Source organism: Mixophyes fleayi, chromosome 9, assembly GCF_038048845.1.
Source record: "Mixophyes fleayi isolate aMixFle1 chromosome 9, aMixFle1.hap1, whole genome shotgun sequence".
NCBI classification, from domain to species: domain Eukaryota; kingdom Metazoa; phylum Chordata; class Amphibia; order Anura; family Limnodynastidae; genus Mixophyes; species Mixophyes fleayi.
In genome coordinates, this window is record NC_134410.1 from 88,993,591 (window position 1) to 89,009,563 (window position 15,973).

Sequence of the window (15,973 nt, forward strand, 5' to 3'; positions counted from 1 at the left end):
GACGCTCCAGCGCTACGTCCCGGCATTGAGAAGCCGGGCGCATGCGCTCTACAGAATTACTAGCCTGCGGGTTAATGAAGTTAGGGGGCTGGTTTCTATCTGAGCCAGGCCCTGATTGGCTGTCTCAAGTATTTAAGGCAATGAGGTCTGCCACCTCATTGCCGGTTATAGCTTCTGTGCTCCAGTCTGCTGACCTGCTTGTTCCAGTTCCTGTTCCTGTATCTACGTTTTGACTTCCCGTGTATGACCCTGGCCTTCGTATTTGACTTCGCTTGTGTTTCCTGTGACCCTGATCCTTGGCTCGTTTACCCGTTCTGCTACTTTGCCTGTGACCTCTGACCTCAGCTTGTTCATTGTTACTGTTACCTGCTGCCGACCTTTTGACCTTTGCGTGGACCTGACTCTTCTTGCCTGGGTTCTCCCCAGCCGGTACACACTTCACGACCCTCTGTCAGTCTGCAGCCCAGTCTGTCCCCACCATCAGGGGCTCCAGTGAACACCTGACTGGCAGAGTAGACTCCGGGTTGTGTTGTGCCGGCTGGAGGGGTTACCAACATTATAACCGGCCTACTCACGGAGACAAGGTTAGAATGGATACAAGTGGATGCACACCGTCTCCGGCACAAACCCTAGCAGGCCACGTTGAGTCCTTGTATCAGATGATGCAGGGATTGGCTGAGCGTATGTCTGTTCAAGAAGAAGCCACAAAAGCTTCACAACCGACTCCAGGTCCCATCTGTGAACCCAAAATGAACTTACCAGATCGGTTCTCCGGAAATAGAACCCTGTTTCGGAACTTCAGGGAGAGCTGCAAGCTCTATTTTCGGATGAGACCCCGCTCCTCCGGTTCAGAGCAGCAAAGAGTTGGGATTATTATTTCCCTTCTACAGGGTGACCCCCAGTCCTGGGCGTTTTCTTTGCCGCAGACCAGTCCGGCCATGCAGTCCGTAGACTCCTTCTTCGAGGCACTGGGTCTACTGTATGATGACCCGGATCGAGTGGCCTCCGCGGAAGCTCATCTACGGTCCTTGAAGCAAGGCCGACGGTCGGCAGAAGAATACTGCGCTGAATTCCGTAGATGGTCACCTGATAGTGGTTGGAACGACCCTGCCTTACGAAGTCAGTTCCGTCTCGGCCTATCTGAACAGATTAAAGATTCTTTGGTGCAATACCCGTCTCCTAGTTCTCTGGAGGATCTGATGCACCTCTCCATTAAAATTGACAGGAGATATAAGGAGCGGAAAACTGAAAAGGAAACATCATCACCTCCATCCGCCTTCGTTCCTGTTTCCCAGGATGGTGAGGAGCCTATGCAATTAGGAGCATATCGTCTCTCTTCTGAAGAGAGAGACAGGAGACGTTCGCAAGGTCTATGTCTATACTGTGGCATAAAAGGCCACTTCTCCCGTTCTTGCCCAAATAAGTCGGGAAAAGACCATGCCTAGCGAATGAGGGGAAAGTTCACCTAGGTCTGCAAATTATCTCCCCGAAAAATGCTGTATTAATCCCTGCACAGCTCACCTTGCGGGCTCGCTCTGTGGACCTGTCGGCCTTCATTGATAGCGGAGCTGCAGGCAACTTCCTTGATATTGGGTTTGCCCGCTCTGCCGGAATTCCGATGGTAAAACTCAACTCGGCCATTACTGTCTGTGGCTTAGACGGAGGTCCGTTGCCTGGTGGCAAGATTTCCTGGGAGACCCCGCCACTACAGTTGAAGATCGGAGCTCTCCATTCTGAGTCAATCACCTTCTTCCTGATCGATTGTTCGTCGGTTCCTATGATCTTGGGCCACCCATGGCTTTCCTGTCATAACCCTGTCATAGACTGGGTAAAAGGAGAGATTGTCAAGTGGAGTACTTATTGTACACAGTCTTGTTTGTCACTGTCTCTGCGTATGATTCAGCCTATTCCGGAGCGGCTTCCCTCACAGTATCATGAATTCTGGGACGTGTTCTCCAAGAAGGCCGCTGATACCTTACCGCCACATCGTGACTTTGACTGTGCCATCGAACTTATTCCTGGTTCCAAGTTACCTAAGGGGCGTTTGTATTCCCTTTCTGCTCCAGAAACAAAATCCATGCAGGAGTATATCGACGAAAACCTGGAGAGAGGCTTCATCAGGCCATCTAAGTCTCCCGTAGGAGCAGGATGCTTCTTTGTATCAAAAAAAGACGGAGGGTTAAGACCTTGTATTGACTACCGGGGATTGAATCATATCACAGTCAAGAACACCTATCCCCTTCCGCTCATCTCGGTATTGTTTGATCAGCTAAGAGGGGCTACTGTCTTCACTAAAATCGACCTTCGCGGAGCATATAATCTCATCCGTATCAAAGAAGGAGATGAGTGGAAGACGGCATTCAATTCGCACTCTGGCCACTACGAGTATCTGGTCATGCCGTTTGGCCTTAGCAATGCACCTGCAGTGTTCCAGGACTTGATCAATGAAGTTCTTCGGGAATTCCTTGGTTGTTTCATGGTCGTCTATTTAGATGATATCCTCATCTATTCCAGATCTTTGCCCGCCCATCAGACTCACGTCAAACAAGTTCTACAGAAATTACGAGAGAACCATCTGTACGCTAAGCTGGAAAAGTGTGAGTTCGAGGTACAGAGGGTATCCTTTTTAGGCTATGTAATCTCTTCTGAGGGATTCTCCATGGATCCAGCTAAGGTCCAGGCTATTTTGGATTGGGTGCAACCCAACAATCTTAAGGCGGTGCAGAGGTTCCTGGGCTTCTCCAATTATTATAGGAGATTCATTCACAACTTTGCCGACATTGTGGCTCCCATTGTCGCTCTGACCCGTAAAGGAATGGATCCAACTAATTGGTCGTCCCAAGCAGCAGCCTCATTCGAAAGCCTGAAAAAGGCCTTTGTCTCCGCTCAGGTCCTTAGACATCCGGATCCAGCTAGGACATTTATTCTTGAGGTCAACGCCTCTGACATCGGTGCCGGTGCCATCCTATCGCAGAAGGATCCTCATACTAATCGTCTGCGCCCATGTGCTTATTTCTCCCGTCAGTTCTCTTCAGCGGAGGCCAACTATGATGTCGGTAATAGAGAACTATTGGCAATCAAATGGGCCTTCGAGGAGTGGGGCATTGGTTGGAGGGTGCTTCACATCAGATCTCTGTCATTACCGATCACAAGAATTTACAATATATACAGTCAGCCAAACGTTTAAATCCCAGACAGGCCCGGTGGGCGTTATTCTTTACCCGGTTTAACTTCCTGATCACCTACCGACCAGGCTCCAAAAATGTCCGGGCAGATGCCCTTTCCAGAAGTTTCTCGGCACACCACATTCCAGTCACTATCCCAGAGCCGATTATTCCTCCTTCTGTAATCCATGCCGGGTTGACCCAAGATCTGAGTATCACACTTCAGAGATTCCAGAAATTAGCCCCTGATACTACTCCGGAGCGACGTCTCTTTGTTCCAGTCCATCTAAGGAAGGCGGTTATTGCAGAGGCGCATAACAGTAGGGTTGCAGGGCATCCTGGAATTTTCAAGACGTTAGAAATCCTTTCCCGTACAGTCTGGTGGCCATCTATGTCTGCTGACGTCAGGAGTCATGTCCTCTCATGTGAGGTTTGTGCCAGAAACAAAGTTCCTAGGATCCGCCCAATAGGCCAGTTAGTTCCTTTGGCACCACCTGCAAAACCATGGACCCACTTGTCCATGGACTTTATAGTGGATCTACCACCTTCTGCAGGACACAATACCATTTGGGTCGTGGTAGACCGGTTCAGCAAGATGTCCCATTTTGTTCCCTTACCCAGACTGCCTACAGCTCGGGATTTGGCCGTCTTATTCATTCAACATATTTTCCGGCTCCATGGACTCCCTACTGACATAGTTTCCGATCGGGGTTCTCAGTTCATAGCGCAATTCTGGAGATCTTTCTGTACCCTTCTCGGAATCAAGGTTAGTTTATCATCCGCATATCACCCTCAGTCTAATGGGCAGACCGAAAGAGTTAACCAGTCCTTGGAAAAGTTTTTGCGATGCTACACGTCAGAGTTCCATGATAATTGGTCTTCCTTGTTACCCTGGGTGGAATTTGCCTGTAACAATTCCTGTCATTCATCTACTAAAACTTCTCCGTTTTTCTGCAATTATGGTTTTCACCCTAGATCTAACTCCCTGTATTCGCTTAACCCAGTTGGTGTCCAGGAGATCCGTTCCACTGCAAGAGATCTCAGAGTTATCTGGAGGAAAGTACAGGCATCTCTGAAACAGGCTTCAGTTGTCGCAAAAAAAATTTCGGATCGCCACCGTACCATCTGCTCCTTCAAGGTGGGCCAGAGAGTGTGGCTGTCTACAAAAAACATTAAACTCAGACAGCCTTGCAAAAAGTTGGGTCCCAAGTTCATCGGTCCGTTCCTTATCATCAAGCAGGTTAATTCTGTTGCATTTAGGTTAAGAATTCCGGGCTCGTTGAGAATTCCCAACACATTTCACTGTTCTCTGTTGAAGCCGGTATTATATCCTACTCAAATCCAGTCTTCAATTTATTTGCCTGAGAGAAAATCAAACAGATCACCAAGATACGTTGTTCAGAAGATCTTGGATTCCAAAAAAGTGCAAGGTCAGGTGCACTTCCTAGTGCAGTGGAGGAATCGTGGGTTAGAAGAACGGTCTTGGATCCCACGGAGACAACTCGATGCTCCTAAACAGTTGAAGAAGTTCTTTAAAAAATTTCCAAGAAAACCTGGATGTCGGGGTCCCTCGACCCCTCCTCAAGGGGGGGGGGTACTGTTACGAGCCGCGGCGGTGCCCAGCCGCCGCGACTCACTCACCTGCGTCCCGGCCGTCGCTATGGCGACCGGGACGTCACTTCCTCTCATGTCCCGGCTGTTGCCGGGGCAACGACTAGACGCTCCAGCGCTGCGTCCCGGCATTGAGAAGCCGGGCGCATGCGCTCTACAGAATTACTAGCCTGCGGGTTAATGAAGTTAGGGGGCTGGTTTCTATCTGAGCCAGGCCCTGATTGGCTGTCTCAAGTATTTAAGGCAATGAGGTCTGCCACCTCATTGCCGGTTATAGCTTCTGTGCTCCAGTCTGCTGACCTGCTTGTTCCAGTTCCTGTTCCTGTATCTACGTTTTGACTTCCCGTGTATGACCCTTGGCTTCGTATTTGACTTCGCTTGTGTTTCCTGTGACCCTGATCCTTGGCTCGTTTACCCGTTCTGCTACTTTGCCTGTGACCTCTGACCTCAGCTTGTTCATTGTTACTGTTACCTGCTGCCGACCTTTTTCACCTCTGCGTGGACCTGACTCTTCTTGCCTGGGTTCTCCCCAGCCGGTACACACTTCACGACCCTCTGTCAGTCTGCAGCCCAGTCTGTCCCCACCATCAGGGGCTCCAGTGAACACCTGACTGGCAGAGTAGACTCCGGGTTGTGTTGTGCCGGCTGGAGGGGTTCCTAACATAGGCAGGACAAAGCGGTATATTTACTAAACTGTGGGTTTGCTAAAGTGGAAGTGTTGCCAATAGCAACCAATCAGATTTTAGTTATCATTTATATAGTACAGTCTTAAAATGACAGCGAGAATCTAATTGCTTGCTATAGGCAATGACTCCACTTTTTCAAACTCACAGTTTAGTAAATAGTGTATGATGCCACAAAACACAAGATCACATCTCTGATCACTCAGGTGGCTGGGCTTGATGACATGTCCCCACCCAGTTTGCAGGCCATTGGTGGCCGTCAGGGAGAATTGCCCACTCTCCCAAGTGTGCAGGAAGTATGTCTGTAATTTAGGAGTCTCCTGGACATCACAGTAGGAAAAAATGAGATAGATGGGACATTGGTGACCACGAAACAGTGCAGACAATACTGCAGAATGTTACCTATTTTGTGTAGTCATTTATAGTAGTGTAAACTATACAAGTTTTTCTAACATTTAAGAAAATAGAGAACTGCTGACCAAACCCCAGTTTGTGTGTATAATCATGATACCATGATATAATAACTAATAACAGCTAAAGTAAGAGGTGCAAACCTTTTAATTTAATAATAATTAACCTGTGTGCTGAAGTGAATTTTAGAGATTTCAGAGATTTATTGCATCACATAGTAAGCTATGTTTTAATTTAATGAGTTTGCGTTTATATCAATGTATGTATGCTTTATTCCTCACATCCAGACTCTCTCCCATTCCTTTCAACTACACCTTAAAAACATTGCCAGAATACGCCCTTTTCTTACTCAACATGCTACCAAATCTTTTATCCGTTCTCTCATCATCTCCCGTCTTGACTATTGCAACCTCCTCCTATCTGGCATTCCTGACACCCATATATTCACACTTCAATCCATGCTAAATGCTGCTGCAAGACTGATCTTCCTGTCTCACCACTCCACATCTGCTGCACCACTTGGCAAATTCCTACACTGGTTCCTTGTGTCCTCCAGAATCAAATTCAAATTACTCACCCTTACCAACACTACCCCTGCATACATCTCAAATCTCATATCAAAATACTCTCCCTCTCATCCTCTTAGATCTACCTCTGACCTGCGCCTTGTCTCGTCTCTGGTAACCATCTCTCACTCCTGCCTACAAGATTTCTCCCATGCTGCTCCCCACTTAAGGAATTCCCTACCACGCTCAATTAGACTTTCTCACAGCCTTCAAATCTTTAGACGCTCTTTGAAAAAACATCTCTTTTTTAGAGGTGACCTTATCCCTGATAACATTATTCACAATAATACACCCTCACAACTGTCCCAATCTCCACTCTGAACCACATTTGCTCATCTTGTTTCTGCTGTGCGCTCTTCCACTTTGAATGTCAGCTCTATAATGAGCAGGGTCCTTCATACCCTTTTTATTTCATGTCTGCATTTATTTTGTCTACCTTGCACTGTGGAACCTTACAAATCTACCAGAATGATAATAATAATAATAATAATAATAATAATAATAATAATGTATAAAAGTAGATTCCTAGATAAAATACATCTGATTAGACTAAAATTACTGTAATAGCGATGTAAGTATTTTAGAATGACTGTACCTCCTATATAGAAGCTGGTACATGGATAAATATTCATACCCCACTTTTCTCTCTGTCTTTAGACACAGCTGTATATTTGTTTCACAACCATTGCTGGAGTAACAGGTGTGGTGATCACACTGGCACTTATATTAATGATCACTTCATCTACGGAGTTTATTCGCAGATGTTACTTTGAGGTTTTCTGGTATACCCACCACCTATTTATTATCTTCTATGTTGGCCTCCTGATCCATGGAGTGGGGTGAGCATGCATATATAATTTACATTGCCACAACATACCGTTCAGTCTACAATACAAGCATGTATCTACTAACAAACTTCTCTCTATATATAAAAACAAAGTTCTATATACTGTATTGTTTCTCCCTTGCACTGTCCTCACTTCATCCTGTGCTGCATTCTTTCTTGGCTAACACTACCATTATTTTCAGTCGCATAGTGAGAGGCCAGACACCTGATAGTATGGAGCATAATGATTTTGAAGACTGCCACAATACATATGCTACCTGGAAGCAGGATGACAATGGAGATGGAGATGATGATAAAAAATGTCTAATGCCCATTTTCCAAGGGAATGAACCTGTGGTAAGTAATGTCATGGGGAATTTAAAATGGCATTCCATTTTAGTCACGTAATGTTAATTTTAGCAATGATGCTTCTTTTGTTATAGCCACACAAACATGGAATATTGGACAAAGAAAATTAATTCCTTTTCATTAGATATTAGTATCAAAAAGGATTATCCATTATTCCCCTTTAACCACAATATTGAAGCTCTTCGTTTATGACTTCTAAACATTATTAGCTTTAAAAACAGACTTTTGCATATGCTGTTGTTGGTGTGACGAAGTTAGCTTCAAAGGTAGCAGGCTTTTATGTTTAGGTGCACCAGGTACATTTTGAAAATGAATGCACTTTATTCAGCTGCAGCAACACAGGTGAAAATAAACTGCTTGAAAAGAAACAACAAACACCTATCCGGCATTAGGGCGCTGTCACGGGCACTAGGAGTCTTTACCCAGTATCACCCGCTGATGGTCTTATCAGAGCAGTAGAGTTGGTATATGATACTCTGATGGCAGGGTGATAATGGAACTGGAAACAGCAGATGGTTAGAGAATGCTCAGAAAGTCTATGACTAGCAGCACTGGTAAACAATAGGTAACTGAACACGAGGATCTGGATGGACAAGGACACGTGAGGGTAGTCAGTGGTCTGCGCACGGCAAGTTGTACCACTGCCATAGTGAGAAGAATGTCCAGGAGTAATAAGGAGGTGGAAGTCAGCGGTCTGCGTATAGCAAGTTGTACCGCTGTCTGTAGTGAAGGAATGGAATCCAGGTGAAGGTAACGGGGAAGTCAGTGGTCTGCGAGTAGCAAGTTGTACCACTGCTTATGTGAGAGGATATATGCAACTGGTGACACAGGGAAACAGGAATCAGTGGTCTGCCTCTAGCAAGTTGTACCACTGAATATATATGTGAGGAAGGACACGAGGAGATAAATGCTATGCAGAGTCTACACGGGTACACCGAACTTGATCCCACGTTGAACTGCACACAATGATAATAATGAATGAACAGCACTGCACAGATAAACAAAGTCACTCAAATAGTCCAGCAAAAGGAAACACAGTCAATAATAGCAATAGTCTCAGAGGATGGAAACTCCGGAGGAGAACAACTCAGTCCAGATGGAAATGCAATACACCAGCACAGTCAATGAGAAGTATGCATACCGTGGTTCAGATGAGCAGGCTGTTAGAGATAGCTGCAGGGATACCTGAGCAGCCGGGAACAGACGAGATGAGAAGTCCTTGCAGAATGGAAGCGGCAGGTAGGTGCAGCGCACTTGTAGGTAGGCCAGCAAGGACGACAAATACTCAGGAAGCAGTAGTATATCGAATAGAACAGCAGGAGACCACGGGAGAGTTGAAGCGATGTAGCAAAGCTGGATGCCGAGGAGCGTAGACTCGATGCAACAGGCAAGTTGACACAAATGGACACACTGTAGAAGCAGTAGGCAGCGGGTCAGCTGACGGCAGGTAGAATGCAGACTGGAGCGCTAAGACGAGCAGACTCTGTAGACACGCTGAAGTACCGAACAGGAATCAGCTGCTGGAGTCACGATGAAACACAGGAGAGTTTGCAGTAATCTGTAACTGTAGATACACGGAGGCAGCGGATAGGAATCAGCTGCTGGAGTCACGATGAAACACAGGAGAGTTTGCAGTAATCTGTAACTGTAGATATACGGAGGCAGCGGATAGGAATCAGCTGCTGGAGTCACGATGAAACACAGGAGAGTTTGCAGTAATCTGTAACTGTAGATATACGGAGGCAGCGGATAGGAATCAGCTGCTGGAGTCACGATGAAACACAGGAGAGTTTGCAGTAATCTGTAACTGTAGATACACGGAGGCAGCGGATAGGAATCAGCTGCTGGAGTCACGATGAAACACAGGCGAGTTTGCAGTAATCTGTAACTGTAGATATACGGAGGCAGCGGATAGGAATCAGCTGCTGGAGTCACGATGAAACACAGGAGAGTTTGCAGTAATCTGTAACTGTAGATACACGGAGGCAGCGGATAGGAATCAGCTGCTGGAGTCACGATGAAACACAGGCGAGTTTGCAGTAATCTGTAACTGTAGATATACGGAGGCAGCGGATAGGAATCAGCTGCTGGAGTCACGATGAAACACAGGAGAGTTTGCAGTAATCTGTAACTGTAGATATACGGAGGCAGCGGATAGGAATCAGCTGCTGGAGTCACGATGAAACACAGGAGAGTTTGCAGTACTCTGTAACTGTAGATATACGGAGGCAGCGGATAGGAATCAGCTGCTGAAGACACTAGGAACACGAGGAATAGAAGTGGTCTGGAAACCACAAACGGCAAACAGGAATCAGCATAAGCTGAACACACGAGCAGGCACTGGAACACCTTCAGAGACTCATGAGGAATGAGACTCCAAGATCAGGCAACGTGGTATTGACCACAGGTGCTTAATATAGGGAGTGTTGCCTGATCAGCCAATTAAGTTAAAGGAACAGAACTGAAGGTTAAAAGGGACTGCACATGCGCAGTACCTCATAATAAGGGACGGACACGGTTCCTAGCTACCTTAGAAGTAGCACTCACAGTCCGGTGAGTGACAGGCGCACTACCTCACTTCTTGGTCCCTCACTATCCAGTGACTAGCTAAGCCATTTACCATGTCTGCTCTAGTGTCAAAGGTTAACATCCACCCATCTTCCACCACTGAAGTCACTTCTCAGCCTGTCACACTGTTCATTGAGCAACTATCCAAAATGGCCACAGTAGCAGTCTTAATTCTATGTAAAACAAGACTCTTATGAACTTCTATCTGACAAAAGACAGCTCAAGAGGAACAATTGGTGCTATGATTCAACTCCTCTGCCTCCAGCAGAAAAACATATGCTCATCACTCAGCTGTCCAAGGAACTCTCTGCTAAGCTGCCACCTGGTGTGGTTGCACAACTTTTCAATCCTTTTGGGGAGGATCTTAAATCCAGGGCATGAAAGGACACAAATTAGCACCACCTACCTAAAAACCATCCCACTGGATAAAATAAGTGTCCAATAGTTTTCCAATGTCAGAGATATATAAAGTCTACCAAGATTAAACCACATTTCATCCTTGCAGACAGTCATAGTGAGGCAGAAAGAGAGTGACAAAAGAACATATGCAGTACTGAAATACCCAAACTGCAGCGAGTATGAATGTTCTGATGGTTCAGACTGCCACATGGTCTCTGCTGTCTATAATCACATTTATACCATCATGCATCCAAAGTTAGGTAGACAGAAATCATCTATTTCAATTACCTCACCTCACCCATTATGTTTCATTATTCTGTTTTCTCTGATGACATCACACACGACAGTCAATGGGAAGGGAGGAGGGAGCCACCGCCAGCACAAGCGGGAAAGGCATGGTGCCCCACACACACACCTTGCTTATCCCCGGCTGACTGTAAGGGAGTGGTGCGAAGAAGTTCGTGATGTTCTCTTTGTTTTCTTTATCTTTCAAATACAGTAAATCATCCTCAGTGAACATTCCAAACTATATTTTCAACATTAGACAGCATGTATCATGGAAAGTGAAGAGGCTTCCAATAGTCAGAGCTCATTACAGGGACAGCAGCGGCATAAGTAAACATTTTACACAAGATAATAGACCAAGGCCATAATGTAAAAAAATTACAAGATGGAATTGTCCTTGGGCTCAGCCACCCATTAAAAAGGACATGCATAACTTAAAGAACTAAGCACGTCAGTGACAGGGACTCTCCCTTTTGCGGCTGAAGTGCTTGATTTGTTTGGGTTTCCTTTGGTTGTTGGTTGTTGAACTGCAGAATAGGTAGGTGTTTTAACAATTTAGTAATGGGCATTTGGCTAACAGAGGTCAACTTCCTCAATGTTGACATTGTCATCACCTTCATCATCATCCTCATCACTGATATCAAGATCATCATTATACAATATTTGTTCATCTCCACTGGAATCTATTGTTACAGATTCTGTAATTGGCGACAAGTATGGTATTTCTCATACAATTTGTAGATCATTTTGATGAACACCACTTTTTCTATGTTTTTGGGAAGTAGTCTCCTCCGATGATCACTCACAATGTTCCTAACTGTACTAAACACTATTTCCGAATATACACTGGAGGGTAGGCAGCTTAATTACACCTTAGTTAGCTTGTACAAGGGGCTCAAAATTGCCTTTTTTTTCCTCCCAGAATTCAAAGGGACTGTCTGGGATGCTAATTTCTACTTTATCATTAAAGTAATCCTCCACCACTCTACTAATGCAAGGTGTCAGATTGAGACATGGTAGAGATTTCAATTTATTTGGGAATTTCTTTTAAGCCTGACCAGATGTCATAATAACCTTTCACATTGGTGTGCTGTATTGATTTATCATCAGTGTGACTCTTAGAAAAGGGAAGTTTTTTTCTGGCAGTGCCATTTTTAGGAGCCGCTGAAGCAGGGGACGTGTCATGTGCATTGTGAGCCGACAGCTTTTTCACAAGCAGCTATTTGCATCTGTGAAGCTTTGTGTCAGTTGGAAAGAAAGACATTACATATGATTTAAATCTAGGATCAAGCATAGTTGCCAAAATATAGTGACCCAATTTCAAGATGCTGCAAACCCTTTGGTCCTAGTAAAGTTAATAAAGAACTTGATCTACAATGCCAACATACTGCGCAGAATCGCTATGTTTCATCTCCTCCCTCAGCTTCTCCAGCTGCTTTTCCAGTAGTTTGATTAGGGGTATGACTTGACACAGAATAGTTGTGTTTGAATTCACTTAATTTGTTACTATTTCAAATGGTTTCAGTGGCTTGCATAAAACCGTAAGGATTCTCCAATGTGCTGGAGTAAGGTATCATGTCCCCACCTCTCCCTCTCTCATGGCTTGATATGTAGACCTTGATGGCTCGATGCTGTTCCTCTAGTCGCTAAAGCATATAAAGTGTGCAATTCCACCTTGAAATGATATTTTTGCAGCCGCTGCAATGTTCTACATGCGATCGCTGAATGTCGAAAATGCCCAGAAATTTTATGAACAACGAACAGCATCTCCTGCAATGACCTCTCATTTTTTAAGAAATTCTGCGTCACAAAGTTTATTGTGTGTGCAAAGCATGTTACTGAGGACAGTCTTAGCCGGGTGTTCAACTTTGCTATGACATTCTTGAGTTTTTTCAACAGATTTCTTATATATTTCTTTGTGAAACCAGCGATACAAAGAGTAGCTTGCCTGTGAATAACCTGGCATGTTGTGCTAGCACTCCAATGCTGAAAGGATGAGGAGAAGGATGGTAAAGCTACCGACACTCATGCTGATGATGGTAATACACCTACCTAGAGAGCTTTCATGGTCATATATTCTTTTGTTTGACCAGTACCGCTTGTCCAGATATCTTTAGTTAAGTGGAAAATTGGTACAATGACATTTTCTAGGGACTGAATTACTTTATGTTTAACCTCCCGATACAGCTGAGGAATTGCTGTTCGGGAGAAATGGAATCAAGATGGAATTTGGTAGCATGGACACATGACCTCAAATAATAGGCTAAAACCTGATGCATTGATGACGGAAATTGGACGCACATCCAATGCTAACACAGCTGTTATGGCTTTAGTGATCCGCTCTGCAGCAGAATACTGACTGTCATTATTGGTTCCTCTTTCAAATGCTTGTTTCACACACAATTGTGTAAAACTATGCTGCTTACTCTTCTTGGTACCCTTCTATATAGATGTATCATGCCCAACAGCAGCAGCTGTAGAAAATTGGATGCTGTACTACGCACTAATAGTGATGAAGTTGATGATGAAAATTTAAAGCAGCTATGGCTTGTAAAGGCAATTTTCAGATCCTTAATTGTCCCCTTTATTCTCTTGCACATTAGTAACTTCCAAAGTAGCATTCTCATTTTCTATGTCTAAATCATCATTACTACTCTTCTTCACATTTCCAAATGGTTGAGAAATTTGGGAAGAAGGCTGCTCTATAATATCAGTGTCAGAATCTGAAACGTCAGGCTCACATATTGCACTCATGGATACCTTTCAAAATTCTATGAGTGCCCAAGTTGTTTTTCAGCCTAAGCGCTAGATTTACTAAGCTGCAGGTTTAAAAAAGAGGGGATGTTGCCTATAGCAACCAATCAGATTCTAGCTTTCATTTATTTAGTACCTTCTACAAAATGACAGCTAGAATCTGATTGGTTGCTATGGGCAACATCCCCACTTTTCCAAACCCGCCATTTAGTAAATATACCCCTAAGTGTTATTTTCATGCACTGATGTGGCTATTTTGGAAGTGACAGACCTACACTCTGAGCTAGTAGGTGATGCATGGGAAGTTAAGAAGATGCATGACTGGATTGAGCACTCTTTTTTGCAATGGGCATTCTAGTACATGTAACAGCTGTGGCAGAACACCTACTAGCAAAAAGTGGGCATGGTCTGAGCCTTTTCTTGCCACTGCAGGTGGGGTATGGGATGTTGGCTATTTTCATTTTTTGGACAAATTACCACATTCATTAGAAACTTCTCTCTTAATCCTTGCATCAAGAGCTGATGTCTTCTTTGAGATCGACTTTGACAGACACAGTGTTTGTATTATGAGCACACTTTCTTACACTTTCTTCCCTCACGACCTTCTTTACTAGTAGAGGTCCACAAATTACTATAGCTGCCACTGGGATGCTTCTGATCCGTTGACTAATCCATTATTGACAAGAGGAGCAATACTACTTGAATTTAGAGCTACTAGTACCTGCCACCACACAAGGTGAACGCCCAATGAGATAGGGAAAGGAGGGAATATCACCTTACCATTCTTCTGACACTGCTCCACAAAATAATTTTAAAACATTTTAAGAAAAAATTCTATATATTTTTTTTTGCTCAAAGAACACGTTTTGAATTATAAAAGCAAGAAATATATTTGTTTTTTGGGATGTACAGCTCAGTGTCATGCAGCACCCTGTTTTTTTTACTCACTAGATAGTTCAGATGGCTATACTATATATACAATTAATAACAACCAGTAGCTACTACTCTAAACTCTCTGACACCCAATTGATCAGCACACAATTCTGGCAGACTGATCACTACATAAACTGCAGTAAATCATAACTATTGCTTGCTATATAAATTGCCTCTTTCACGCTGTCTAACCTTCTACAAGCGATTTTCTGAGCACAGCATTGCAGCCACCCTGCTCCCTACATGCTTTCTCTTCTAAAATGACAAATGAGAACAGAAGGGAGGGCTATATATAAAAGATATCGATACAAAATCTGCAAGATGCATCACTTTAACAGAAATGCCATTTTACGTAGTTTTCAAAGTAGAATTTGGCGCTAGAAACCAAGTCAAGACTCAGTACCCCAAACCTCAGATCTGTCAGATTTCACAGAATTTGGACTGCTCATCTCTACAATTTTATATCTGTATCGTGTATGATAGATGCCAAATAAATGTTATATGTTACGTTTATCACAGACAAGTGTTTCTTATATACATATGTATTAGTAGGCTATATTTTACATTTTTATAGTTTATTATTTGATTTATATTAAGCACAGTCTATGGTTTGATTATTTTGCTTTATTTCTATCAGGCGAGGTTGTGTTCACCTGAGGACAGCTGCTTTTATAATTCTGTGAGGTTGCAAGTGCCGTCTGAAACTTTCTATTGGCCACCCTTTATATGAATATAACCATGTCATCCCACCAATCCACTTGGGGTTGTTATAGGAAAAATATTGGCATCTCCTGTCTGAGTCTAAGAAATATACCAGCTTTAATTAAAATATCAATGTCATACTTCAAGATTCTGTTAATATTAAACCCTCTTGAAGATATTTCGTTGCTTCCCTTTATTTTGGTTTGATGGAAAGTACATCAAAGAGATTACCACTGAAGATTAAGAAGTCAGGGTGTTAATCTTTTGCAAAGTTAATAATATTTATTCCCCATAGGTTATGGTGTCTTCTAATGCTGTTTAAAGCTTTCTGTCCTTGACTTAAGAAGCACAATAATGATTCAGTTACTTTAGTAAACAGATGTTTACTTTATTATTGCAAACTTTTTATTGCCAAACCTTTATATGGTCATAGAATGGAAATTCAGGATTCAGATATTTGGAGCAGCTTTTATGGATTTTTGGAGCAAAAAAACTGGTTAGCAATCAGTATATGTAATTATGACTTTTCTCTATCCTCTAGACATGGAAGTGGATTTTAGCACCGATAATTCTATATATTTTTGAAAGGCTTCTAAGGTTTTACCGCTCATGTCAGAGAGTTGTTGTCATAAAGGTGAGTGAATTAATGCTAGTATTGATATTGTGTGTTAATATGTATCTTTTATGTATGAATTTCTGATA

The 15,973-nt window shown here is 43.6% G+C and overlaps 2 protein-coding genes across 3 annotated transcripts in view; both read left to right on the top strand.

The window, feature by feature from the left end:
• LOC142100820 (adenosine deaminase domain-containing protein 2-like) overlaps window positions 1–15,973 on the top strand; it is a 1,209,653-nt gene that overhangs the window by 601,844 nt on the left and 591,836 nt on the right. The window lies entirely within an intron of this gene.
• NOX1 (NADPH oxidase 1) overlaps window positions 1–15,973 on the top strand; it is a 130,302-nt gene that overhangs the window by 100,333 nt on the left and 13,996 nt on the right. For both annotated transcript variants that reach the window (XM_075184638.1, XM_075184637.1), the window contains exons 6-8: window positions 7,093–7,274; window positions 7,465–7,618; window positions 15,813–15,905. In XM_075184638.1, the coding sequence (XP_075040739.1) occupies window positions 7,093–7,274; window positions 7,465–7,618; window positions 15,813–15,905 (429 nt within the window). The remainder of the gene's footprint in view (window positions 1–7,092; window positions 7,275–7,464; window positions 7,619–15,812; window positions 15,906–15,973) is intronic.